General features: G+C 44.8%; 1 protein-coding gene across 3 annotated transcripts in view; it reads left to right on the forward strand.

Annotated features, from left to right (window-relative positions):
• The window catches only part of LOC116354436 (low-density lipoprotein receptor-related protein 1-like), a 224,550-nt gene that overhangs the window by 37,122 nt on the left and 160,111 nt on the right, over positions 1-27,317 (forward strand). For all 3 annotated transcript variants that reach the window (XM_031794590.1, XM_031794591.1, XM_031794592.1), the window contains exon 2: positions 1,053-1,175. In XM_031794590.1, coding sequence (XP_031650450.1) covers positions 1,053-1,175 — 123 coding nt within the window. The remainder of the gene's footprint in view (positions 1-1,052; positions 1,176-27,317) is intronic.

A 27,317-nucleotide genomic window follows, 5' to 3' on the forward strand; every position in this document is an offset into this window, starting at 1 on the left:
ACACACACACGCACACACATATACACACACACACACACACACACACATGCACACCCTGTGGCTGGATGACCATGCAGGGGTCAACACAAGTTCACACAACCTTGCTCTTTATCCCACCCACCACAGGAAATGAGATGCCTTCTAAGAAAAAGCCCAGTGTGGCATTTCTGAGCAGTATATGTCAGCAGAGATTATTGAGGTTGATGTACCACATGGTAGCACCACAGAGTAGCCCTGACAGCTCAATGGCCCAGTAACTATTTCTGGCACTGCCCCACGGCTGACATCATTAAACGGAAACTCACACCTGGGTCCAAATAGTATTAGCTATCTTCGAAATATTCTAGCTGCCTTGGATTAGGCTTGCCTGGTGCAATTGAACCAATGGAATAGTCCCAAAAGTTGCAAACCCACCCAGCTGACACTCCAGCCAGGCTCAATCAAACTCTGAGCGTTTTTTGAAAGATAATAAATACTACTTGAACCCAGGTCTGGTAAGTCAGCCACACTCTGGAAAATGTGTAAAGATCCACTGTATTAGGCCAGTCTATGTAAGTCTATATTCATAGGTTGCATGTGTCGTCACAATATTGCTTTGAACGTTCGTTTTGGACTGATGGGGCGTTGCACAATTGGCCTAGCGTTGTCCGGTTTAGGGAGTGTTTGGCCGGTAGGGATATCCTTGTCTCATCGCGCACTAGCTACTCCTGTTGGGGGCCAAGCCATGCGTCCTCTGAAACACAACCCAACCCATGCTGACCAGGTCGCCAGGTGTACGGTGTTTCCTCCGACACATTGGTGTGGCTGGCTTCCGGGTTGGATGTGCATTGTTTCAAGAATCAATTCGGTTAGGTTGGGTTGTGTTTCAGAGGACGCATGGCTCTCAACCTTCGCCTCTCCTGAGTCCGTACGGGAGTTGCAGCGATGATATAAGCATGTAACTACTACCAACTGAATACCATGGAATTGGGGAGGAAAAAGGGGTAAAAAAACAAACAAACAAAAACAAATGTTGGTAATAGTACATGTGTTCTGTGTTCTGTCTTTTCCAGCTCCGAAGACGTGTAGTCCTAAGCAGTTTGTGTGTAAAGATCAGGTGACCTGCATCTCTAAAGGATGGCGCTGTGATGGTGAGAAGGATTGTCCAGATGGGTCGGACGAGTCGCCTGATATCTGTAAGTACAGTTTAGGGCTGTCCCCTACTAAAACAAATTATGATAGACCGAGAGTCGTATGTCCTTTCGACCAATCGATTGGTTGAAATTTTTATAGACACATCCTATGTGTTTTAATCAAATCAACTACATGCACTGAGCTTGTCTGATGCTTTAAACACACTGTTTGATTAAATAATTAAGACACAAATTACTACAGGGAGTTTGACCGTGTTAAAAACAATGACAGCGAGTGACTGTGTGACTAGCACCCAATGTCTCTCTCTCCTCCCTGCTGCAGCGACCACCACCGAACATCAACAGTGCGTATTGTGCTGTCCGTGTTGCAGAAGATGCAATATAAGTACAGCCACTTTGGACTCAAAATTCTGTTACTGAAATCCCTCATTTGTTTAGGAAAAACATCAGAGAGAGTGATTTATTTCAGCTTTTATATCTTTCATCACATTCCCAGTGGGTCAGAAGTTTACATACACTCAATTAGTATTTGGTAGCATTGCCTTTAAATTGTTTAACTTGGGTCAAACATTTTGGGTAGCCTTCCACAAGCTTCCCACAATAAGTTGGGTGAATTTTGGCCCATTCCTCCTGACAGAGCTGGTGTAACTAAGTCAGGTTTGTAGGCTTCCTTGCTCGCATACGCTTTTTCAGTTCTGCCCACAAATGTTCTATGGGATTTAGGTCAGGGCTTTGTGAGGGCCACTCCAATACCTTGACTTTGTTGTCCTTAAGCCATTTTGCCACAACTTTGGAAGTATGCTTGGGGTCATTGTCCATTTGGAAGACCCATTTGCGACCAAGCTTTAACTTCTTGACTGATGTCTTGCATGAGGCTCTGCTCACAGAATCAGTAGGCTATTAAACAAACACTCAAACAGGCAACAGGAGCAGGATCTGTCTTATTTCTGTAAATATATATATGTATGATTTATAAAGCCAGGTACATTTAACAGTTGATTATAGACCTAATTTAGTTGGAGTTTCCTCTCTCCTCACTCTCTTCTTAGACAATAAGACAAGGGCTGTTTTCTCATCTCCTAACTCCGCTGCTGCCTCCACCACATTGTTCTCCACATCAGTATGCTGATTAACTTTGCTGTTATGCATATAGCAACATGGTCTAGGAAAAGGCGTGGACAGCAACCGCTATTCATCACGGGAGAAAGCACATTTGTCATAAAATAATCATTTGTATTAGTTTTGCACCCTTGTTCTTACATAATATAACCATATACAATTTCAGTAGCACATGTCTTAGACTGATGGACTGGACCATCCCCACAGCCTCCACAATGGATCAGAGTTGTTTCTATGTTTGTGCTTTTCTGTAAAGCAATTTCTGTGTTCATGCAAGTGACTGATTGAACAAATCTTCACTCTCAGTGTCTGTAATTTGGCACTACGCCCAGAACCTTGTTAAGAGAAAGGGATATCTCAGTTTCATGGTCTCGGTTTAGAGAGAAGAAGCCTTGTGAGGTGTTGGTCTGTCACATGCTTGAACCAGTATTGGTTGGTCACATGAATTAAACAAACGTTAATTATTAATGAATTATTAATAAGCTAAATCATGCAAATATGACTTTTCTGCAGTATATAAGAACTAAACAGGACTGCCCCGTTAGAACTTCTGACAGATGTCCACTATGGTGCATTAAGTTTGTTGGAACCTCTCCGACGCACTGACAATAAACAATGATTCATTTAAGATTGACTTCGAGTGTCTCTGAGTAAGAATTTCCACAACATTACCTTTGTCATTTTTTTCTTAACTCTATTTTCTTACAACTGCATTGTTGGTTTGGGCTTTTCAGTAAGCATTTCACAGTAAGGTCTACACTTGTTGTATTATGACATAAAATCTAATTTGATTTGATTTGAGATTCAGCTGCGGGCCAATTTTGCCTGGAGCGGCTGGTCGGGGGGCCGGAACCGACTGTAATTACAAATAATTTGTAGACTGCAAATTGACCGGAATTGACTAAAACATAATAATTTCAAGCCTCGCTTACATTTGAATACGATGTGTCTCTATTATGTGTGGAAATACTTGGGAACAGATTTCTTCAATTAAAATCACTTTGAGCTGATTCCTTAGTGTTTTTTATGTCCAACAATGAAAATTGGGTTTAGAAAGGACATTGGGTTTAGATGTTTTCTGATGGCTCTTTAGCTTCACTAACCTCGCTTCCCATTCAGCTCATCCACAGATGATATTCAGTACAAACCATGGTGGCCATGTCTTGGCACTCACATCGCCATTTAATTAGTGCAGTAAAGACATAAAGCCTTGTTCAGCCAGTGTAACATTGGTCAGGTTCTGCCCTCTCTGTCTGTCTGAAGGACATGGGTGTAGCATCTGCCCTGTCTGACTGCCATGTCTGGCTGGGCTGGGATGGCTGTTATAGTCGAGTGAGTTATAGCGCTCTCTAATGAAGTCCTGTTGTTTAGTCTAGCTTTTCAGAGGGATGTGTCTGCTCATGTCTAAACTCTGCCTCATCTGATATGTGTGGTCTCTCTGAGAGGCTAGTCCCAGGCAAGAAACTCCCATCTAACAGCCACCCTCTCCATTGCTGTTCTACACCCTATAAACTCTCATCATGTACAGCCTCCCTGTGTGTATCTATGCGTATGAAGGAGGCTCCTAACGGAGACGACAAGTGTCTGTGTGCCACACCTCACATCTGTTAGGCCACGAACACTCTCCCTCCCAACAGTCAGGCTGGCATGGGGAGACGACTCATCAGACAAATGGCTGAAAGCCAGAACAAACACGTTTGTTATTGCTGGAGAAAAACACCATTAAGTGCACACAGATGGGCCTTTTGGATTCAACATTTATGAAATAGCTCAGTGGAATAAATCCTTCTCTGTTGTTGTGCTGAAAGCTAAATAAAACATGAACATTGGTGTTGAAATAGAGAGAGGGAATTAATGTATTAATATATTAATGTGTATGTCATTGTGTCTGAGCTTGGATGCGTCTCCCATGGATAGGTCATCAAGTTCTCTGTTGTGTTCTGTTGTATTCATGCCTGGTTCCAGATCTAATTGTGCTGTCTTGTCAACTCCTATGGTCATTGGTGTGACTGTTACCATAGAAATTGGCAAGACGGTACAAACAGATCTGGAACCAGGGTAGTTGTATCACATTCCCCTCTCCAGATCTCCTATCTCTGGCAGTTCTATGAGTACACTGGATCCCCAGACCGACTTCGTACAAGCGTTGGTTGCCTCAGTCTGGGTCAAAATGTGTTAGACACAAACACACTCTCTCTCCTAACTCCATGTCCTCCTCTTCTAGACACAAACACTCTCTCTCCTAACTCCATGTCCTCCTCTTTCGAAACACACACACTCTCTCTCCTAACTCCATGTCCGCCTCTTCTAGACACAAACACACTCTCTCCTACCTCCATGTCCACCTCTTCTAGACACAAACACACTCTCTCCTACCTCCATGTCCACCTCTTCTAGACACAAACACTCTCTCTCCTAACTCCATGTCCTCCTCTTCTAGACACTAACACACACTCTCTCTCCTAACTCCATGCCCTCTTCTAGACATAAACACACTCTCTCCTAACTCCATGTCCTCCTCTTCTAGACACAAATACACACTCTCTCCTAACTCCATGTCCACCTCTTCTAGACACAAACACTCTCTCTCCTAACTCCATGTCCTCCTCTTCTAGACACTAACACACACTCTCTCTCCTAACTCCATGTCCTCCTCTTCTAGACATAAACACACTCTCTCCTAACTCCATGTCCTCCTCTTCTAGACACAAATACACACTCTCTCCTAACTCCATGTCCTCCTCTTCTAGAGACAAATACACACTCTCTCTCCTAACTCCATGTCCTCCTCTTCTAGACACAAATACACTCTCTCTCCTAACTCCATGTCCTCCTCTTCTAGACACAAACACACTCTCTCTCCTAACTCCATGTCCCCCTCTTCTAGACACAAACACACTCTCTCTCCTAACTCCATGTCCTCCTCTTCTAGACACAAACACACTCTCTCCTAACTCCATGTCCTCCTCTTCTAGACACAAACACACTCTCTCCTTACTCCATGTCCTCCTCTTCGAGACACACACACACTCTCTCTCTCCTAACTCCATGTCCTCCTCTTCTAGACACAAACACACTCTCTCCTTACTCCATGTCCTCCTCTTCTAGACACAAATACACACTCTCTCTCCTAACTCCATGTCCCCCTCTTCTAGACACAAACACACTCTCTCCTAACTCCATGTCCCCCTCTTCTAGACACAAACACACTCTCTCTCCTAACTCCATGTCCGCCTCTTCTAGACACAAACACTCTCTCTCCTAACTCCATGTCCTCCTATTCTAGACACAAACACACACTCTTCTATCTCCTTGTCCTCATCTTCTAGACACAAACACACTCTCTCCTAACTCCATGTCCACCTCTTCTAGACACAAACACACTCTCTCTCCTAACTCCATGTCCTCCTCTTCTAGACACAAACACACTCTCTCCTAACTCCATGTCCTCCTCTTCTAGACACAAACACAGTCTCTCTCCTAACTCCATGTCCTCCTCTTCTAGACACAAACACACACACTCTCTCCTAACTCCATGTCCTCCTCTTCTAGACACAAACACACTCTCTCCTAACTCCATGTCCTCCTCTTCTAGACACAAACACACTCTCTCTCCTAACTCCATGTCCTCCTCTTCTAGACACAAACACACTCTCTCTCCTAACTCCATGTCCTCCTCTTTCGAAACACACACACTCTCTCTCCTAACTCCATGTCCGCCTCTTCTAGACACAAACACACTCTCTCCTACCTCCATGTCCACCTCTTCTAGACACAAACACACTCTCTCCTACCTCCATGTCCACCTCTTCTAGACACAAACACTCTCTCTCCTAACTCCATGTCCTCCTCTTCTAGACACTAACACACACTCTCTCTCCTAACTCCATGCCCTCCTCTTCTAGACATAAACACACTCTCTCCTAACTCCATGTCCTCCTCTTCTAGACACAAATACTCCCTCTCTCCTAACTCCATGTCCACCTCTTCTAGACACAAACACTCTCTCTCCTAACTCCATGTCCTCCTCTTCTAGACACTAACACACACTCTCTCTCCTAACTCCATGTCCTCCTCTTCTAGACATAAACACACTCTCTCCTAACTCCATGTCCTCCTCTTCTAGACACAAATACACACTCTCTCCTAACTCCATGTCATTCTCTTCTAGACACAAACACACACACTCTCTCCTAACTCCATGTCCTCCTCTTCTAGAGACAAATACACACTGTCTCTCCTAACTCCATGTCCTCCTCTTCTAGACACAAATACACTCTCTCTCCTAACTCCATGTCCTCCTCTTCTAGACATAAACACACTCTCTCCTAACTCCATGTCCTCCTCTTCTAGACACAAATACACACTCTCTCCTAACTCCATGTCCACCTCTTCTAGACACAAACACACACACTCTCTCCTAACTCCATGTCCTCCTCTTCTAGAGACAAATACACACTGTCTCTCCTAACGCCATGTCCTCCTCTTCTAGACACAAATACACTCACTCTCCTAACTCCATGTCCTCCTCTTCTACACATAAACACTCTCTCTCCTAACTCCATGTCCTCCTATTCTAGACACAAACACTCTCTCTCCTAACTCCATGTCCTCCTCTTCTAGACACAAACACACTCTCTCTCCTAACTCCATGTCCCCCTCTTCTAGACACAAACACACTCTCTCTCCTAACTCCATGTCCTCCTCTTCTAGACACAAACACACTCTCTCCTAACTCCATGTCCTCCTCTTCTAGACACAAACACACTCTCTCCTTACTCCATGTCCTCCTCTTCGAGACACACACACACTCTCTCTCTCCTAACTCCATGTCCTCCTCTTCTAGACATAAACACACACTCTCCTAACTCCATGTCCCCCTCTTCTAGACACAAATACACACTCTCTCTCCTAACTCCATGTCCCCCTCTTCTAGACACAAACACACTCTCTCCTAACTCCATGTCCCCCTCTTCTAGACACAAACACACTCTCTCTCCTAACTCCATGTCCGCCTCTTCTAGACACAAACACTCTCTCTCCTAACTCCATGTCCTCCTATTCTAGACACAAACACACACTCTTCTATCTCCATGTCCTCATCTTCTAGACACAAACACACTCTCTCCTAACTCCATGTCCACCTCTTCTAGACACAAACACACTCTCTCTCCTAACTCCATGTCCTCCTCTTCTAGACACAAACACACTCTCTCCTAACTCCATGTCCTCCTCTTCTAGACACAAACACACTCTCTCTCCTAACTCCATGTCCTCCTCTTCTAGACACAAACACACACACTCTCTCCTAACTCCATGTCCTCCTCTTCTAGACACAAACACACTCTCTCCTAACTCCATGTCCTCCTCTTCTAGACACAAACACACTCTCTCCTACCTCCATGTCCACCTCTTCTAGACACAAACACACTCTCTCCTACCTCCATGTCCACCTCTTCTAGACACAAGCACTCTCTCTCCTAACTCCATGTCCTCCTCTTCTAGACACTAACACACACTCTCTCTCCTAACTCCATGCCCTCCTCTTCTAGACATAAACACACTCTCTCCTAACTCCATGTCCTCCTCTTCTAGACACAAATACACACTCTCTCCTAACTCCATGTCCACCTCTTCTAGACACAAACACTCTCTCTCCTAACTCCATGTCCTCCTCTTCTAGACACTAACACACACTCTCTCTCCTAACTCCATGTCCTCCTCTTCTAGACATAAACACACTCTCTCCTAACTCCATGTCCTCCTCTTCTAGACACAAATACACACTCTCTCCTAACTCCATGTCATTCTCTTCTAGACACAAACACACACACTCTCTCCTAACTCCATGTCCTCCTCTTCTAGAGACAAATACACACTCTCTCTCCTAACTCCATGTCCTCCTCTTCTAGACACAAATACACTCTCTCTCCTAACTCCATGTCCTCCTCTTCTAGACATAAACACACTCTCTCCTAACTCCATGTCCTCCTCTTCTAGACACAAATACACACTCTCTCCTAACTCCATGTCCACCTCTTCTAGACACAAACACACACACTCTCTCCTAACTCCATGTCCTCCTCTTCTAGAGACAAACACACACACTCTCTCCTAACGCCATGTCCTCCTCTTCTAGACACAAATACACTCACTCTCCTAACTCCATGTCCTCCTCTTCTACACATAAACACTCTCTCTCCTAACTCCATGTCCGCCTATTCTAGACACAAACACACACACTCTCTCCTAACTCCATGTCCTCCTCTTCTAGACACAAACACACTCTCTCTCCTAACTCCATGTCCCCCTCTTCTAGACACAAACACACTCTCTCTCCTAACTCCATGTCCTCCTCTTCTAGACACAAACACACTCTCTCCTAACTCCATGTCCTCCTCTTCTAGACACAAACACACACTCTCTCTCCTTACTCCATGTCCTCCTCTTCTAGACACAAACACACTCTCTCATAACTCCATGTCCTCCTCTTCGAGACACACACACACTCTCTCTCTCCTAACTCCATGTCCTCCTCTTCTAGACATAAACACACACTCTCCTAACTCCATGTCCCCCTCTTCTAGACACAAATACACACTCTCTCTCCTAACTCCATGTCCCCCTCTTCTAGACACAAACACACTCTCTCCTAACTCCATGTCCCCCTCTTCTAGACACAAACACACTCTCTCTCCTAACTCCATGTCCGCCTCTTCTAGACACAAACACTCTCTCTCCTAACTCCATGTCCTCCTCTTCTAGACACAAACACACTCTCTCCTAACTCCATGTCCTCCTATTCTAGACACAAACACACACTCTCCTATCTCCATGTCCTCATCTTCTAGACACAAACACACTCTCTCCTAACTCCATGTCCACCTCTTCTAGACACAAACACACTCTCTCTCCTAACTCCATGTCCTCCTCTTCTAGACACAAACACACTCTCTCCTAACTCCATGTCCTCCTCTTCTAGACACAAACACACTCTCTCTCCTAACTCCATGTCCTCCTCTTCTAGACACAAACACACACACTCTCTCCTAACTCCATGTCCTCCTCTTCTAGACACAAACACACTCTCTCCTAACTCCATGTCCTCCTCTTCTAGACACAAACACACTCTCTCTCCTAACTCCATGTCCTCCTCTTCTAGACACAAACACACACTCTCTCTCCTAACTCCATGTCCTCATCTTCTAGACACAAACACACTCTCTCTTAACTCCATGTCCTCCTCTTCTAGACACAAACACACTCTCTCTCCTAACTCCATGTCCTCCTCTTCTAGACACAAACACACTCTCTCTCCTAACTCCATGTCCTCCTCTTCTAGACACAAACACACTCTCTCTCCTAACTCCATGTCCTCCTCTTCTAGACACAAACACACTCTCTCTCCTAACTCCATGTCCTCCTCTTCTAGACACAAACACACTCTCTCTCCTAACTCCATGTCCTCCTCTTCTAGACACAAACACACTCTCTCCTGGTTAGACTGTAAACTCTCCTTCCAGACCCACATCAAACATCTCCAATCCAAAGTTAAATCTAGAATTGGCTTCCTATTTCGCAATGAAGCATCCTTCACTCATGCTGCCAAACATACCCTTGTAAAACTGACCATCCTACCAATCCTCGACTTCGGCGATGTCATTTACAAAATAGCCTCCAATACCGTACTCAACAAATTGGATGCAGTCTATCACAGTGCAATCCGTTTTGTCACCAAGCCCCACATATTACCCACCATTGCGACCTGTACGCTCTCGTTGGCTGGCCCTCGCTTCATACTCGTCGCCAAACCCACTGGCTCCATGTCATCTACAAGACCCTGCTAGGTAAAGTCCCCCATTATCTCAGCTCGCTGGTCACCATAGCATCTCCCACCTGTAGCACACGCTCCAGCAGGTATATCTCTCTAGTCACCCCCAAAACCAATTATTTCTTAGGCCGCCTCTCCTTCCAGTTCTCTGCTGCCAATGACTGGAACGAACTACAAAAATCTCTGAAACTGGAAACACTTATCTCCCTCACTAGCTTTAAGCACCAACCGTCAGAGCAGCTCACAGATTACTGCACCTGTACATAGCCCACCTATAATTTAGCTCTCTCACTCTCTCCTAACTCCATGTCCTCCTCTTCTTGACACAAACACTCTCTCTCCTAACTCCATGTCCTCCTCTTCTTGACACAAACACACTCTCTCCTAACTCCATGTCCTCCTCTTCTAGTCACAAACACACTCTCCTACCTCCATGTCCACCTCTTCTAGACACAAACACTCTCTCTCCTAACTCCATGTCCTCCTCTTCTAGACACAAACACACTCTCTCCTAACTCCATGTCCTCCTATTCTAGACACAAACACACACTCTCCTATCTCCATGTCCTCATCTTCTAGACACAAACACACTCTCTCTCCTAACTCCATGTCCTCCTTTTCTAGACACAAACACACTCTCTCTCCTAACTCCATGTCCTCCTTTTCTAGACACAAACACACTCTCTCTCCTAACTCCATGTCCTCCTCTTCTAGACACAAACACACTCTCTCTCCTAACTCCATGTCCTCCTCTTCTAGACACAAACACACTCTCTCTCCTAACTCCATGTCCGCCTCTTCTAGACACAAACACACTCTCTCTCCTAACTCCATGTCCTCCTCTTCTAGACACAAACACACACACTCTCTCCTAACTCCATGTCCTCCTCTTCTAGACACAAACACTCTGTCCTACCTCCATGTCCTCCTCTTCTTGACACAAACACTCTCTCTCCTAACTCCATGTCCTCCTCTTCTTGACACAAACACACTCTCTCCTAACTCCATGTCCTCCTCTTCTAGTCACAAACACACTCTCCTACCTCCATGTCCACCTCTTCTAGACACAAACACTCTCTCTCCTAACTCCATGTCCTCCTCTTCTAGACACAAACACACTCTCTCCTAACTCCATGTCCTCCTATTCTAGACACAAACACACACTCTCCTATCTCCATGTCCTCATCTTCTATACACAAACACACTCTCTCTCCTAACTCCATGTCCTCCTCTTCTAGACACAAACACACTCTCTCTCCTAACTCCATGTCCTCCTCTTCTAGACACAAACACACTCTCTCCTAACTCCATGTCCTCCTATTCTAGACACAAACACACACTCTCCTATCTCCATGTCCTCATCTTCTAGACACAAACACACTCTCTCTCCTAACTCCATGTCCTCCTCTTCTAGACACAAACACACTCTCTCTCCTAACTCCATGTCCGCCTCTTCTAGACACAAACACACTCTCTCTCCTAACTCCATGTCCTCCTCTTCTAGACACAAACACACACACTCTCTCCTAACTCCATGTCCTCCTCTTCTAGACACAAACACACTCTCTCTCCTAACTCCATGTCCTCCTCTTCTAGACACAAACACACTCTCTCTCCTAACTCCATGTCCTCCTCTTCTAGACACAAACACTCTCTCTCTCCTAACTCCATGTCCTCCTCTTCTAGACACAAACACACTCTCTCCTGGTTAGACTATAAACTCTCCTTCCAGACCCACATCAAACATCTCCAATCCAAAGTTAAATCTAGAATTGGCTTCCTATTTCGCAATGAAGCATCCTTCACTCATGCTGCCAAACATACCCTTGTAAAACTGACCATCCTACCAATCCTCGACTTCGGCGATGTCATTTACAAAATAGCCTCCAATACCCTACTCAACAAATTGGATGCAGTCTATCACAGTGCAATCCGTTTTGTCACCAAGCCCCACATATTACCCACCATTGCGACCTGTACGCTCTTGTTGGCTGGCCCTCGCTTCATACTCGTCGCCAAACCCACTGGCTCCATGCCATCTACAGGACCCTGCTAGGTAAAGTCCCCCCTTATCTCAGCTCGCTGGTCACCATAGCATCTCCCACCTGTAGCACACGCTCCAGCAGGTATATCTCTCTAGTCACCCCCAAAACCTATTATTTCTTTGGCCGCCTCTCCTTCCAGTTCTCTGCTGCCAATGACTGGAACGAACTACAAAAATCTCTGAAACTGGAAACACCTGTACATAGCCCACCTATAATTTAGCTCTCTCACTCTCTCTCCTAACTCCATGTCCTCCTCTTCTAGACACAAACACTCTCTCTCCTAACTCCATGTCCTCCTCTTCTAGACACAAACACTCTCTCGGGACAAGGACATCCTTGCCGGCCAAACCCTCCCCTAACCTGGATGACGCTGGGCCAACTGTGCACCGTCCCATGGGTCTCCCGGTCACGGCTGGCTGCGACAGAGCTTGGACTCAAACCAAGAATCTCTAGTGGCACAGCGAAGCAGTGCCTTAGACCACCGCGCCACTCGGGTGGTCTAACTTCAGATAGTTATTACGATGATAGTAATTTCAATGCTTGCATGAACAGAGACAGGTTTCAATAGAAACAATGCCATATAGATCCATTAAATCTGTGGAGCATCAAGATCACCATTGTGCTGGAGTTTCTTTTCAGTTCAATGGCTACTGAAGGAACAGTAGTGACTGTGAAGGGTTTCATTTACCAGAACAGATCTTGATGGTCTGCTGTGGCTGAAACATTGCTCTCCACCCAGTCCCCTTCAGGCAAATGAAACACTGCATTGTCTTTGTGGAGAGATTACAGAAGTAATATGGAAATTTCACTCACATCCAATTGCTTTGTAGCCTAACTGACGGGGAGAAAATAGTCTTTCGGGAGTTCGTCTTTTACTATTCATTTCACTCTTCAAGCAGGCATAATATAAATTGTGTGTCAAATATTTGAAATCCAGGCAAGTTTGGGTACTAGAGTCATCAGCCTTGGCCGTTCTCTCCGTCTCCCCTGCTTTAAAGCTTTAGATGAGAGGCATTTGGTCCAACAGGCTGTAAACAATGAGGCCTCTCTCTGACAACAGCTCCAACACAAGATTAAATAATGGATGTTCTGGCCCTCTGTACTGTCCCAAAGCCCCAGAACAGGACAAGTATAGCCACATAACACCCACGTATCAACCTAGTAGTTGCTGGGCTATGTGGAGGCCTTCAGTGGGATGTCCCATACTAGGACACATACATGTAACCACATAACAACTCAGCAGTGAACACATGCTAGAACCTTTCTCTCTCGTTCCCCCTACCTCCCTCTCTCCTTCCATTCTCTCTCCCTCTCTCCTTCCATTCTCTCTCTCTCTCTCTCTCTCTCTCTCTCTCTCCTTCCCTTTCGCCCTCTCCCTCTCTCTCTCCCCCTACCTCCATCTCTCCTTCCCTTTCCCCCTCTCCCTCTCTCTCTCTCTCCCCCTACCTCCATCTCTCCTTCCCTTTCCCCCTCTCCCTCTCTCTCTCTCTCTCTCCCCCTACCTCATCTCTCCTTCCCTTTCCCCCTCTCCCTGTCTCTCTCTCTCCCCCTACCTCCATCTCTCCTTCCCTTTCCCCATCTCTCTCTCTCTCTCTCTCTCTCTCTCTCTCTCTCTCTCTCTCTCTCTCCCCCTACCTCCATCTCTCCTTCTCTCTTCCCCTCTCTCCCACTCATTCCCATTAGTCTCTCTCTCCCTCTCTTAAGCAGGACATATTACCCCAACAGTGACTGGACAGTAAAGCTGATGCCTAAACAAACCCATGTATTTATGTGTATTTAGGGAGTTTACAGTGTTCCCTATTTGTTCCAAAAGTGGAAAGTTTATTTGGCCACTGAATTAAAGGTCTGACTCTGGCTGTACACACACACAACACAGAGAGCTGGTGTCAGGGGGTGCAAACAAAACTCCCTGCTCTTTCCCAGCAGTTTCCTTTCGGCATGCCTTCCCCCCCTGAGTCCTGACCACAGTCTAGTGTGTGTATGTGTGTGTGTGTTTTGGGAATCAGAGTACTTTACTTACAGCATTATCACCAGTTCAAGGTAATTACTATAGCAAATTGGATCCCAAAGTGTGTTCAGTTCACCCAGATCTTACAAGACGGACACTCTTCTTTCTCTCTCGTTTTCGCTTGATCCTCTCTCCCTCTCTCTTTTTCTCTCCCTCTTTAACTCCATCTTTCTTTCTCGTTCTCTCTCTCTATCTTTCCCTCTCTCTTTTCGTTTGGCTGTTGTTCTATCTCTGTACAGGGTTGACCTACTGCTGCGCTCTCAGTGACTGTACTGATATACAGTACGTTGTGACAGGGCAGGCAGAGATGGCAGACAACATGGGCCTTGCTTATTTCTTTAAGTAGGTCAATATATCAGTAGGAAAATGACACTCCATTCACTGTGAAAGAACAGAAATAAAGGAACCCCATGGCCTCTACTGTCTCTCTCTCTCTCACTCTCTCTCTCTCTCTCTCTCTCTCTCTCTCACTCTCTCTCTCTCTCTCTCTCTCTCTCACTCTCTCTCTCTCTCTCTCTCTCTCTCTCTCACTCTCTCTCTCACACACTCTCTCTCTCTCTCATACGCTCTTCTCTCTCTCTCTCTCTCTCACACACTTTCTCTCTCTCTCTCTCTCTCTCTCTCTCACACTTTCTCTCTCTCTCTCTCTCTCTCTCTCTCTCTCTCTCTCTCTCTCTCTCTCTCTCAATTCAAATATTACACTCACAAAAGTTTCAAAAGAATAGAGACATTTCAAATGTTATATTGTGGATATGAACAGTGTGGTAACAATGTGCAAATAGTTTAAGTACAAAAGGGAAAATAAATAAACATACTCTTGTATATATAGTGTATGTGGACACCTCTTAAAATTAGTGAATTCGGCTATTTCAGCCATACCCGTTGCTGACAAGTGTATAAAATTGAGCACAAGGCCATGCGATCTTCATAGACAAACATTGGCAGTAGAATGGCCTACCTTTCCAACAAGTCAGTTCGTCAAATTTCTGCCCTGCTAGAGCTGCCCCGGTCAACTGTAAGTGCTCTTATTGTAAACGTCTAGGAGCAACAACGGCTCAATGGTAGGCCACACAAGCTCAAAGAACGGGACCGCTGAAGCGTGGAGCACGTACAAATCGTCTGTCGTCAGTTGCAACACTCACTACCGGGGGGTGATAGGGTCCCTAGGTGTGACCCTATCACCCCCCCCCCCTCCTCCTCTCTCTTTCAATTCAATTAAAAGGGCTTTATTGGTATAGGAAGCATATGTTTACATTGCCAAAGCAAGTGAAATAGATCATGAAATAAACAATCAAAATGAACAGTAAACATTACACAGTAGACATTTCAAATGTCCTATTATGGCTCTTTCTCTGGGCTCTCCCTCTGCTCCTATTGTTTTAAAACACAACCTACAGTACCCTTCAGCTCAGTCAGGGCTCAGGAACTGATCTACAGTACCCTTCAGCTCCGTCAGGGCTCAGGAACTGGCCTACAGTACCCTTCAGCTCAGTCAGGGCTCAGGAACTGACCTACAGTACCCTTCAGCTCAGTCAGGGCTCAGGAACTGACCTACAGCGGCACCAGTCTTCAGGACTGAACTACAATGACAGTCATGTTCCTCACTGTACTCTTCCTTTGTGAGCATTTAAAAAAAAAGTCATTTAAACTGTATGTTTTTCAGCTAATGTACTGTAAGGGACATTGTGTGTGTCTGGGTCATTTGAGTGAGGCAACGTTATCCTCCTTGAAGTCTTTACATAACGGGATCTGTCTTACCTCTGGAATCCTCTCTAATGGCACAGCCACAGGAAGACAGGAAGCAAAGGATCAACCAGGAATCCAGATACTGTACTGGATTGATGAAGTGGGGGTAGAAAGATGTGGAATTAAAGATGATTTTATTTGTGTGCACGTGCATTTGTGTTTGTGTTTGTGTGTGAGGAATAATGATGAGTCAATCTATTTCAGGTAGGCTAAGTATCAAACAAATCCTTTGGGACAAACTGCACAGTAAGCTCCCCTGTCTTTCTCTCTATGCTACAATATTTCTACTATTTAGCAATAGAGCACAGTCAGCAAATACCCACTTATTTATTCTGCAATTAATCTCTTTCCTTGCTTTTCGTCCATTTTATTTATGTTGTGTGGATAATGGTTTACAGTGAATTTGACAGGGCCTGAGTTCTTCAGACTATTCTGTTGTTTGCTGATGTAAGTGAATGGGCCAACTTCTTACACAAATATTTAGGATGACTGAAATCCAACTAAGCCATAATTGAGGAAGCTTCCCTGGGAGCTGGTAGCATATTTGTTTCAAGAACCACATAAGCTGTTCAATTGTATTTCTGTCGTTGCATGAGAGGACATACTGCATGTATAAACCCTACTGGGTGCCAGGTAGCCTGGTTAAGAGCGTTGGGCCAGTAACCGAAAGCCAGCTGGCTAGGGGCTCTATTTGAACAAATCTAATGCAATCATAAATCTAAGCCAGGCGGGAGGCTATAGGTTCAGAGGTTTGTCAGAAATATTTTTGCTATTTTCACTATTACAATTATCGGCGCACTTGATGGCATTGGCACGAAATGGCTGTGTGTGTCGAGGCTTGGCCCCTCACCGGCCAATCAAATTTCAAAATATGTGGTTGCTTCAAGTTATGTATATTTTATGTATTGCCTTGGAATCATCTCCAATTCCAATGTTAGTGCATTATAGTTTGTTTAATGGCTTACAGACACGACATAACAAAATGTAGACGTATCTTTGCTGAATACGTTGAACCCATTTGCAGTCCACATCGTTCTAAGTAATTGCATGGCTTCAATAGCATTCACACTGATTTAAGAGCCAACTGTAAATTGCTTTATGGCTGCGCATGGCAATGGCAAACATTGTCAATAAGCAAGATTCAATTCATTATTGATAAGGCCTAAAAAGAGAACGAATAATTCTAATCAAATTCCAAACAAAAGGAAACAACATGTTTTAAATAGGTTATATCACACTTACATGCACCATAACTTCTCCCCATTGGCATATAATATTAAAACAATGCGGACTATGGAGGGTTTTAAGCACATCGAAAACGGGACCTGCATGGCTAAAATAATGTTGGCCTGCCTAATGCATATATAAAAGGGAATGTCAGCTCACTGTTTTACTACTCTTAAACTTTATATTTTAATAAAGCTTTCGTGTTTAAGATTTATTTCCAAGCAGCCTCAAAAGCCAACCCCTTTATCGACAGTCTTGAAAACTTCGGGATTGCATTGGGCAGACAAAAACAGGCTTGATTGAGAGGAGGGTAGGCTATGCTTGGTTTTTAACCAAATAAAATTTTTATGTTTCTAAATACGAAGTACATTCGGCAACTCTTGTTCCATGGGTATATGGGCAGTCTGCATCACGGCTGGATAGGCTGCGTTTTCGCTGTCAAAATTCATGCCATAACCAACTGCGTTACCGCTAAAACCAGCTTTTGGTTGGTCTTAAATATCTCTATTGGCGCTGCCTGAAATTAGCACTTTGGATCATGTTTTTAAGGACGCACCTAAAATATTTCCAAACCCTCCCATCTGAGCGCAAGCGTGCTGATGTTAGACAGGTAAATTGCCGAACTTGGCGTTCACTATTTCGCTTTTTACAATGCAATTTGCTGTGTCATAATGGCCTTTACATTCTACAACTACTTTGAATGTTGTGGCTATCAATGGTCCCATTAACAATTACCCATCTTCATATATCTCTTCTAAGCAAAATTACCCTGAAAAGTGGTTGGTTTGAACTGTGTCGATAATTCGGTTTATCGCTCTAGTACACACACACGCACACGCACACACACACACACACATGCATACGCACACACACGCACACGCACACGCACACACACACACACACACAAGCGCGCGCGGGCGCACACACACACACGCACACGCACGCACACACACACACACACACACACACACACACACACACACACACACACACACACACACACACACACACACACACACATTGACAGAGGAAGGAGCAAAGCCCTGTAAATCCCTCAGCCCTGCTCACCCTCCTCAATCTGGGCTGTCAGTAGCCAACGAACACAGCCCTTTCTCATGCCAGCCAGGCATAGCTTCTCTCTTCCTTCTGTCTCTACCAGCTGTCTTTTAACACACACACACACACACACACACATAGACATGCACACGCACACACATATACACACACACACACACACACACACACGCTTCGGACGCGCACACACCACCCACCGCTTCCGAGTATGTTACTCGCTAATGTCCAGTCCCTAGTTAACAAAGTCAATGAATTTAGGGCAAGAGTTGCTTTCCAAAGAGATATCCGGGACTGTAACATACTCTGTTTCACGGAGACATGGCTAGCTGGGGACATGCTGGTGGAGTCCGTACAGCCAACAGGATTTTCAGTGCTTCGCGCCGAGAGGAACAAACATCTCTCTGGTAAGAAGAAGGACGGGGCTGTATGTTTCATGATTAACGACTCATGGTGTAATTGTAACAACATACAAGTCCTTTTGTTTTCCTCACCTAGAATTCCTCACAATCAAATGCCGACTGTATTATCTCCCAAGAGAACTCTCCTCGGTTATCGCCAAAGCCATGTATATCCCCAGCAAGCGTACACCAAGACAGCCATCAAGGAACTTTACTGGACTTTATGCAAACTGGAAACCATATATCCTGAGGCTGCATTTATTGTAGCTGGGGATTTTAACAAAGCTATTCTGAGAGCAAGTCTACCTAAATTGATCAGCATATCGATTGCAGTACACGAGCCAGTAACACACTGCTACTCTAACTTCCACGATGCATACAAGGCCATCCCCCACCCTCCTTTTGGCAAATATGACCATGACTCCATCTTGTTGCTCCCCTCCTATAGGCAGAAACTAAAACAGGAAGCACTCGTGCTTGGGTCTAGCCAACGCTGGTCTGACCACGCTTCAAGATTGCTTCGATCACGTGGACTGGGATATGTTCCGGGTAGCCTCAGACAATAACATTGACATATACGCTGACTCGGTGAGCGAGTTTATAAGGAAGTGTATAGGATATGTTGTACCCACTGTTACTATTAAAACCTTCCCTAAGCAGAAACCGTGGATTGATGGCAGCATTCATGCAAATCTGAAAGCACGTACCACCGCATTTAATCATGGCAAGGCGACTGGAAACATGACCGAATGCGAACAGTGTAGTTATTCCCTCCGTAAGGCAATCAAACAAGCAAAGCGTCAGTATAGAGACAAAGTGGAGTCGCAATTTAACAGCTCAAACACGAGACGTATGTGGCAGGGTTTACAGACAATCAGGGATTACAAAAGGAAAACCAGCCCTGTCACGGACATCAACGTCTTGCTCGCAGACAAACTAAGCAACTTCTTTGCGCACTTTGAGGACAATATGGTGCCACCGACGCAGCCCCTTCTCCGTGACCAACGTGAGTAAAATATTTAAATGTGTTAACCCTAACCCTAACCCTTAAACGTTAGCTGCTGGCCCAGTCGGCATCCCTAGCCGCGTCCTCAGAGCATGCGCAGACCAGCTGGCTGGTGTGTTTATGGACATATTCAATCAATCCCTATCCCAGTCTGGTGTCCCCACATGCTTCAAGATGGCCACAATTGTTCCTGTTCCCAAGAAAGCTAAGGTAACTGAACTAATTGACAATCGCCCCGTTGCACTCACTTCTGTCATCATGAAGTGCTTTGAGAGACTAGTCAAGGATCACATCACCTCCACCCTACCTGTTACCCTAGACCCACTCCAATTTTCTTACCACCCCCAATAGGTCCACAGACGATGCCATCGCCATCACACTGCACACTGCCCTATCCCATCTGGACAAGAGGAATACCTATGTAAGAATGCTGTTCATTGACTACAGCTCAGCAATCAACATCATAGTACCCTCCATACTCATCATTAAGCTTGAGACAGTGGGTCTCTACCCCGCCCTGTACAATTGGTCCTGGACTTCCTGACTGGCCGCCCCCAGGTGGTGAAGGTAGGAAACAACATCTCCACTCCGCTGGTCCTCAACACTGGGGCCCCACAAGGGTGCGTTCTCAGCCCTCTCCTGTACTCCCTGTTCACCCATGACTGTGTGGTCATGCACGCCTCCAACACAATCATCAAGTTTACAGACGGCACTACAGTGGTAGGCTTGATTACCAACAACGAAGATACAGCCTACAGGAAGGAGGTGAGGGCCCTCGGAGTGTGGTGTCAGGAAAACAACCTCTTACTCAATGGCAGCAAAACAAAAGAGATAATTGTGGACTTCAGGATACAGCAAAGGGCGCACCCCCTATCCACATCGACGGTACAGCAGTGGAGAAGGTGGAAAGTTTTAAGTTCCTCGGCGTACATATCACCGACAAACTGAAACTGTCCACGCACACAGACAGTGTGGTGAAGAAGGCACAACAGTGCCTCTTCAACCTCAGAAGGCTGAAATTGTTATGCTTGTCACCGAAAACCCTAACTAACTTTAACAGGTGCACTGTAAAGGGTGGCAGGGAAGTCAGGCGCAGGAGAATCGAACTTGGTATAAACGGAGTTGTTTAATTCAGTGCTTCACAAAACTCCAAAACCAAAATGACAAAATAATCAAATGTGGGTACAAAACCCGGTGCGCACCAACACATAATACACAAACATACAATCAAACAATCTCCGACAAGGACATGACGGGAAACAGAGGGTTAAATACACAACAAGTAATTGATGGGATTGGAACCAGGTGTGAAGGAAGACAAGACAAAACCAATGGAAAATTAAAAATGGATCAGTGATGGCTAGAAGGTTGGTGTTGTCGACCGCCGAACACCGCCCGAACAAGGAGAGGGACCGACTTCGGCGGAAGTCGTGACAGTACGCCCCCCTGGAGCCACGCGTCGGCACTGACCTCGGGGACGCCCCGGAGGGAGGGGCACAGGACGATCCGGATGGAGACGGTGGATATCTCGCAGCATGGAAGGATCCAACACGTCCTCCACCAGAACCCAGCATCTCTCCTCCGGACCATACCCCTCCCAGTCCACGAGGTACTGAAGGCCCCTCGCCTGATGTCTCGAATCCAGTATGGAACGAACGGAGTACGCCGGGGCTCTCTCGATGTCCAGAAGGGGTGGAGGAACCTCCCGCACCTCAGACTGCTGGAGCGGGCTAGCCACCACCTGCCTGAGGAGAGACACATGGAACGAGGGGTTAATGCTGTAATCGGGGGGAAGCTGTAACCTGTAACATACCTCGTTCAATCTCTTCTGGGCATTAAATGGCCCCACAAACTGCGGACCCAGCTTCCGACAGGGCAGGCGGAGGGGCAGGTTTCGAGAGCCAGACCCTGTCCTCCAGTGCGAACACCGGGGCCTCACTGCGGTGGCGGTCTGCGCCAACTTTCTGGTGCAGTACGTGCGCTAAAGGCGGACATGGGCGGCGTCCCATGTTTCTTCCACGCGCCGGAACCAGTCATCCACCGCAGGAGCCTCGGTCTGACTCTGATGCCAAGGAGCCAGAACCGGTTAGTGGAGGAGTGGCGGAGCGAGTTCTGGGCCATCTCTGCCCAGGGCACGAACGCCGCCCACTCCCCCGGCCGGTCCTGGCAATAAGACCTCAGAAACCTACCCAAATCCTGGTTAACTCTCTCCACCTGCCGTTACTCTCGGAGTGAAAACCTGAGGTAAGGCTGATTGAGACCCCCAGATGTTCCATGACCGCCTTCCAGACCCTTGATGTGAACTGAGGACCCCGATTAGACACTATATCCTCAGGCACCCCGTAGTGCCGGAAGACGTGTGTAAACAGGGCCTCCGCAGTTTGTAGGGCTGTAGGGAGACAGGACTTAGAAAAACGATCCACAATGACCAGGATCGTGGTGTTACCCTGTGAAGGTGGAAGATCAGTCAGGAAATCCACCGACAGGTGCGACCACGGTCGTTGTGGAACTGGTAAGGGTTGTAACTTACCTCTGGGCAGGTGTCTAGGAGCCTTGCATTGGGCGCACACACAGGAAGGCCAAAAAGATCATCAAGGACAATAACCAACCGAGCCACTACCTGTTCACCCTGTTCCATCCAGAAGGCGAGGTCAGTAGAGGTGCATAAAAGCTGGGACAGACAGATTGAAAAACAGCTTATATCTCAAGATCATCAGATTTTTAAACTAGCACAGAGAGGCGGCTGCCTAACTACAGACTTGATATCATTGTACACTTTAATAAATGGAACACCAGTCACTTTAATAATGCCACTTTAAGAATGTTTACATATCTCACATTACTCATCTCATATGTACAGTTGAAGTCGGAAGTTTACATACACTTTAGCCAACTACATTTAAACTCAGTTTTTTCACAATTCCTGACATTTAATCCAAGTAAAAATTCCCTGTCTTAAGTCAGTTAGGACCACCACTTTATTTTAAGAGTGTGAAATGTCAGAATAATAGTAGAGAGAATGATTTATTTCAGGTTTTATTTCTTTCATCCCATTCCCAGTGGGTCAGAAGTTTACATACACTCAATTAGTATTTGGTAGCATTGTCCTTAAATTGTTTAACTTGAGTCAAACGTTTCGGGTAGCCTTCCACAAGCTTCCCACAATAAGTTGGGTGAATTTTGGCCCATTCCTCCTGACAGAGCTGGTGTAACTGAGTCAGGTTTGTTGGCCTCCTTGCTCGCACACACTTTTTCAGTTCTGCCCACATATTTTCTATAGGATTGAGGTCATGGCTTTGTGATGGCCACTCCAATACCTTGACTTTGTTGTCCTTAAGCCATTTTTCCTCAACTTTGGAAGTATGCTAGGGGGTCATTGTCCATTTGGAAGACCTATTTGCGACCAAGCTTTAACTTCCTGACTGATGTCTTGAGATGTTGCTTCAATATATCCACATAATTTTCCTCCCTCGTGATGCCATCTATTTTGTGAAGTGCACCAGTCCCTCCTGCAGCAAAGCACCCCCACAACATGATGCTGCCACCGCCATGCTTCACAGTTGGGATGGTGTTCTTCGGCTTGCAAGCATCCCCCCTTTTCTTCCAAACATAATTATGGTCATTATGGCCAAACAGTTCTATTTTTGTTTCATCAGACCAGAGGTAATTTCTCCAAAATGTACGATCTTTGTCCCCATGTGCAGTTGCAAACCGTAGTCTGGATTTTTTATGATGGTTTTTGAGCAGTGACTTCTTCCTTGCTGAGAGGCCTTTCAGGTTATGTCGATATAGGACTTGTTTTACTGTGGATATAGATACTTTTGTACCTATTTCCTTCAGCATCTTCGCAAGGTCCTTTGCTGTTGTTCTGGGATTGATTTGCACTTCGCACCAAAGTACTTTCATCTCTAGGAAACAGAACGCGTCTTCTTCCTGGCGGTATGACGGCTGAGTGGTCCCTTGGTGTTTATACTTGCATACTATTGTTGTTTGTACAGATGAACGTGGTACCTTCAGGCATTTGGATATTGCTCCCAAGGATGAACAAGACTTGTGGAGGTCTATCATGTTTTTCTGAGGTCTTGGCTGATTTCTTTTGATTTTCCCATGATATCAAGCAAAGAGGCACTGCGTTTGAAGGTAGGCCTTGAAATACATCCACAGGTACACCTCCAATTGACTCAAATGATGTCAGTTAGCCTATAAGAAGCTTCTAAAGCCATGACATAATTTTCTGGAATTTTCCAAGCTGTTTAAAGGCACAGTCAACTTAGTGTATGTAAACTTCTGACCCACTGGAATTGTGATACAGTGAATAATAAGTGAAAAAATCTGTTTGTAAACAATCGTTGGAAAAATGACTTGTATCATGCACAAAGTAGATGTCCTAATCGACTTGCCAAAACTATTGTTTGTTGACAAGAAATTTGTGGAGTTGTTGAAAAACAAGTTTTAATGACTCCAACCTAAGTATATGTAAACTTCTGACTTCAACAACTGTGTATAATGTATCCTTCACTATCTGTTCTTTACTATATATTGCATATTAGCCTCTCTGTCACTGCTCATCCATATATTTTATACTTATATATTCTCATCCCATTCCTTCACTAGATTGTGTGTTAGGTTTTGTTGTGGAATTGTTATATATTACCTGTTAGATACTGCTGCACTGTCAGATCTAAAAGCATAAGCATTTCGCTACCCTCACAATAACATCTGCTAACCATGTGTATGTGACCAATAAAATTTGATTTGATTTGACACACACATATACACACACACACACACAAACACACACACACACACTCTTTTTTTCCTCTCCTCCCTCTGCCTCGCTTGTCTCCCTCTTCATCTCTCCACTCTCCACCCATGTGACTATCTAGACATACTTTAGCAAGTAAGCCGCCTCTCTCTGTTCTCTCCTCTTCAGATCTCATCTCTCTACTCTTTCCTCTTGTGTAATTGCCTCAGTGTTTTTTCTGTCTTTCAAACTTGGGTTGTTATTGTTGTTATTCATCTTCTGTTCCCTTTCCCTGGCTGCCTTTCACCACTAACTTTTCCTATTCTATTTTATGAGATTGTAGAGACTTTTCTTGTATCTGAAGCTCTAAAGATACATTTGAATGGTATGCTGTGATTCCATCAACCTCTGGAGATATGCAACATTTATAAGATGTTGTTCTGGTATTCATTAATTCAATTGTTTGAATGTTGTGTAGAAAATAATTTGTTTATATCGTCCCCCTGTCAGACGAAATCTTCCATCTTTGTCAGAAGAGATATGCCAGTGTTTTGCAGCAATCTATGCCCCTCTAACATTTGTGATCAATGGACACTGCCACACACACTCAGGCACACACCTTATGCTATTAAAATGGTATGGGGTATAATTAGTTACAGAAATGAATTGGGAATGGAACAATGTGTGTTGTGCAGTGATCACATCTTCCCTGTTGAAGATAATTGTTTCCATTACTCTATTGTACTGATGTGACGATGCTGATTATATATTATACATCACTGTTTTCTATTAAGCTGAATTCCAGTGACTAATTCCTCTCATTGCTGAGATTTAAAAGCCATTCTATATATTTTTTAATTTACCTCAGGTTTGTTTGATGATTGTACATCCTGTATCTGTAATTGTAATTTATTGGGCTGTTTGAGCCATACAGCATCCAGAGAGAAATCTGTCTCAGAAATTATATACCGTTAATTAAATACCAGGTTGTTAGAAGGGATATGGCAATTTTTCATCACTCTAATGTTGTAGGAAATGCTTAGCTTGACTTTGAACCTGAACTGTGTAGAGAGACCGAGGTGGCGGAAGGCAAGCCCGGAAGCTTTCCATAAGTCTCTCGTTCGCTCTCTGGCTGCAATGTGCTGACCAGGCCCACTGAGGGATCAGGAAGGAAGTCACTGTGGTGTGAGGGAGTCTGTTTGTCACTCAATACACAGCCAACAACTTCCCAGACTGTAACAGAGAGGCCAGAGCCCACACTTATTTTCCTCCTGTTAAAGTCACAGTAGTTCTGGTATGGTTGTGTGTGTCACACTCCCTGCTTTCTATTTACATTTCTCCTGTCATTTTCTGGTCTTACACTGACCTCCGGCCTTAGAAAGGTATAGAAATTATTACCCTCTATATCTAGTACTTACTAGGCCTTTATTTTACTTTTTATTTCTGTAGACAACTGTTTGGGACAACAGTCAACAAACAATGTGTCCTGCACATGGTTTGGAGTGTTGCCAAACAGTTGAGTTCTATGAGCTAGCTAGTTTGTTCCATGTCTTTCAGTTATTGTGAAATAGCTAGGCTCAAAGTTGATTGAATTTAAATCTGAAGCTTACAGAGGACAAGACTATGGGAGGTCTTGTTATGAGGCATTATCCCCTGGAGTCAGGGCTGGCTCTAGCCTTTTGGGAGCCCTAGGCGAGATTGGGTTGTTGAGTCCCCCCACCTCGCGGCACAACATTTTAGTGGTCTCCCCTCTTGATGAGGGAGAGGACATTTTTAGTTTTAAAGTTCATTTCCTGCAATTCTACACATTTTGTAATGACTTATGCCATGTTAATACGATATCTGAGTGAGAAAACTACCTGTGTGCCCAGTCAGTTTCGATATCTGGCAAGACCAATTTACCAATCGAAAAATGTTTAGGTGACATGGATAATTGAGTGACTGTCAGTGAGTGATATAGCAAGACAAAATGCTGATGCACAACCAAATTTGGAGGCCATGAGTGAATATTTTGGCAGGGGGCCTCCTAGCGTCCCGGGGCCCTAAGCAACGCTTGTTGTTTATGCCTACCTGCAGAGCTTTATATTGAGTTATTTTATTATATCTAAAGGCTCTGGGACCTGCTGTTACCTAGTACCTGCTGTTCTAGTACTGAGCCAAGTGTGTATTAGTACCTAATACCCCATTTACACAAAGGCAAAACCATTTTTTTTTTTTTCTTTGCTTATTATTTTTTAACATTTTGTTAACTTGTTTTTTGTATATGTGAAAGGGGTAGGGGGGTAGATCTGGGGACAATAAACCGAAAATTACAGAACAAATGTGAAGTTTGAAAATACATTTGTTTGCTCATATGGGTGATTGTTAATGGGACAATTGATGGCTTCAACCATCAAATTAGTAATATCAGTTTAAAGGATAATAAAACCAAAACTGTTGTGCATCGATTCAGGCAATTTATCGCAATATGGATTTTTGTCCGTGTTGCCCAGCTCTAGTCAGGGTTAAAAACAGTGGTATATTTTGACTAAAACCCAGCTGGAGACCTAATAATGTAGCAGATCAAATCAAATTTTACTTGTCACATGCGCCAAATACAACAGGTTCACCTTTCAGTGAAATGCTTACTTACAAGCCCTTTTAAGAAAATACCCCCCAAAATATGAGATAATTAAGAAAAACAAATAATTAAAGAGCAGCAGTAAATAACAATAGTGGGGCGAAATACTGGTAATTGAGGTAATATCTACATGTAGGTAGAGTTATTAAAGTAACTATGCATAGATAATAACAGAGAGTAGCAGCAGAGTAGGGGGGCAGTGCATATAGTCTGGATAGCCATTTGATTAGCTGTCTTATGGCTTGGGGGTAGGAGCTGTGATTCCTTTTGTCCATGTGTGAAAGGGAAGTGTGGAGTGTAATAGAGATTGCATCATCTGTGGATCTGTTGGTGTGGTATGCAAATTGGAGTGCGTCTTCGGTTTCT

This window comes from Oncorhynchus kisutch, linkage group LG17 (assembly GCF_002021735.2).
Source record: "Oncorhynchus kisutch isolate 150728-3 linkage group LG17, Okis_V2, whole genome shotgun sequence".
NCBI classification, from domain to species: Eukaryota; Metazoa; Chordata; class Actinopteri; order Salmoniformes; family Salmonidae; genus Oncorhynchus; species Oncorhynchus kisutch.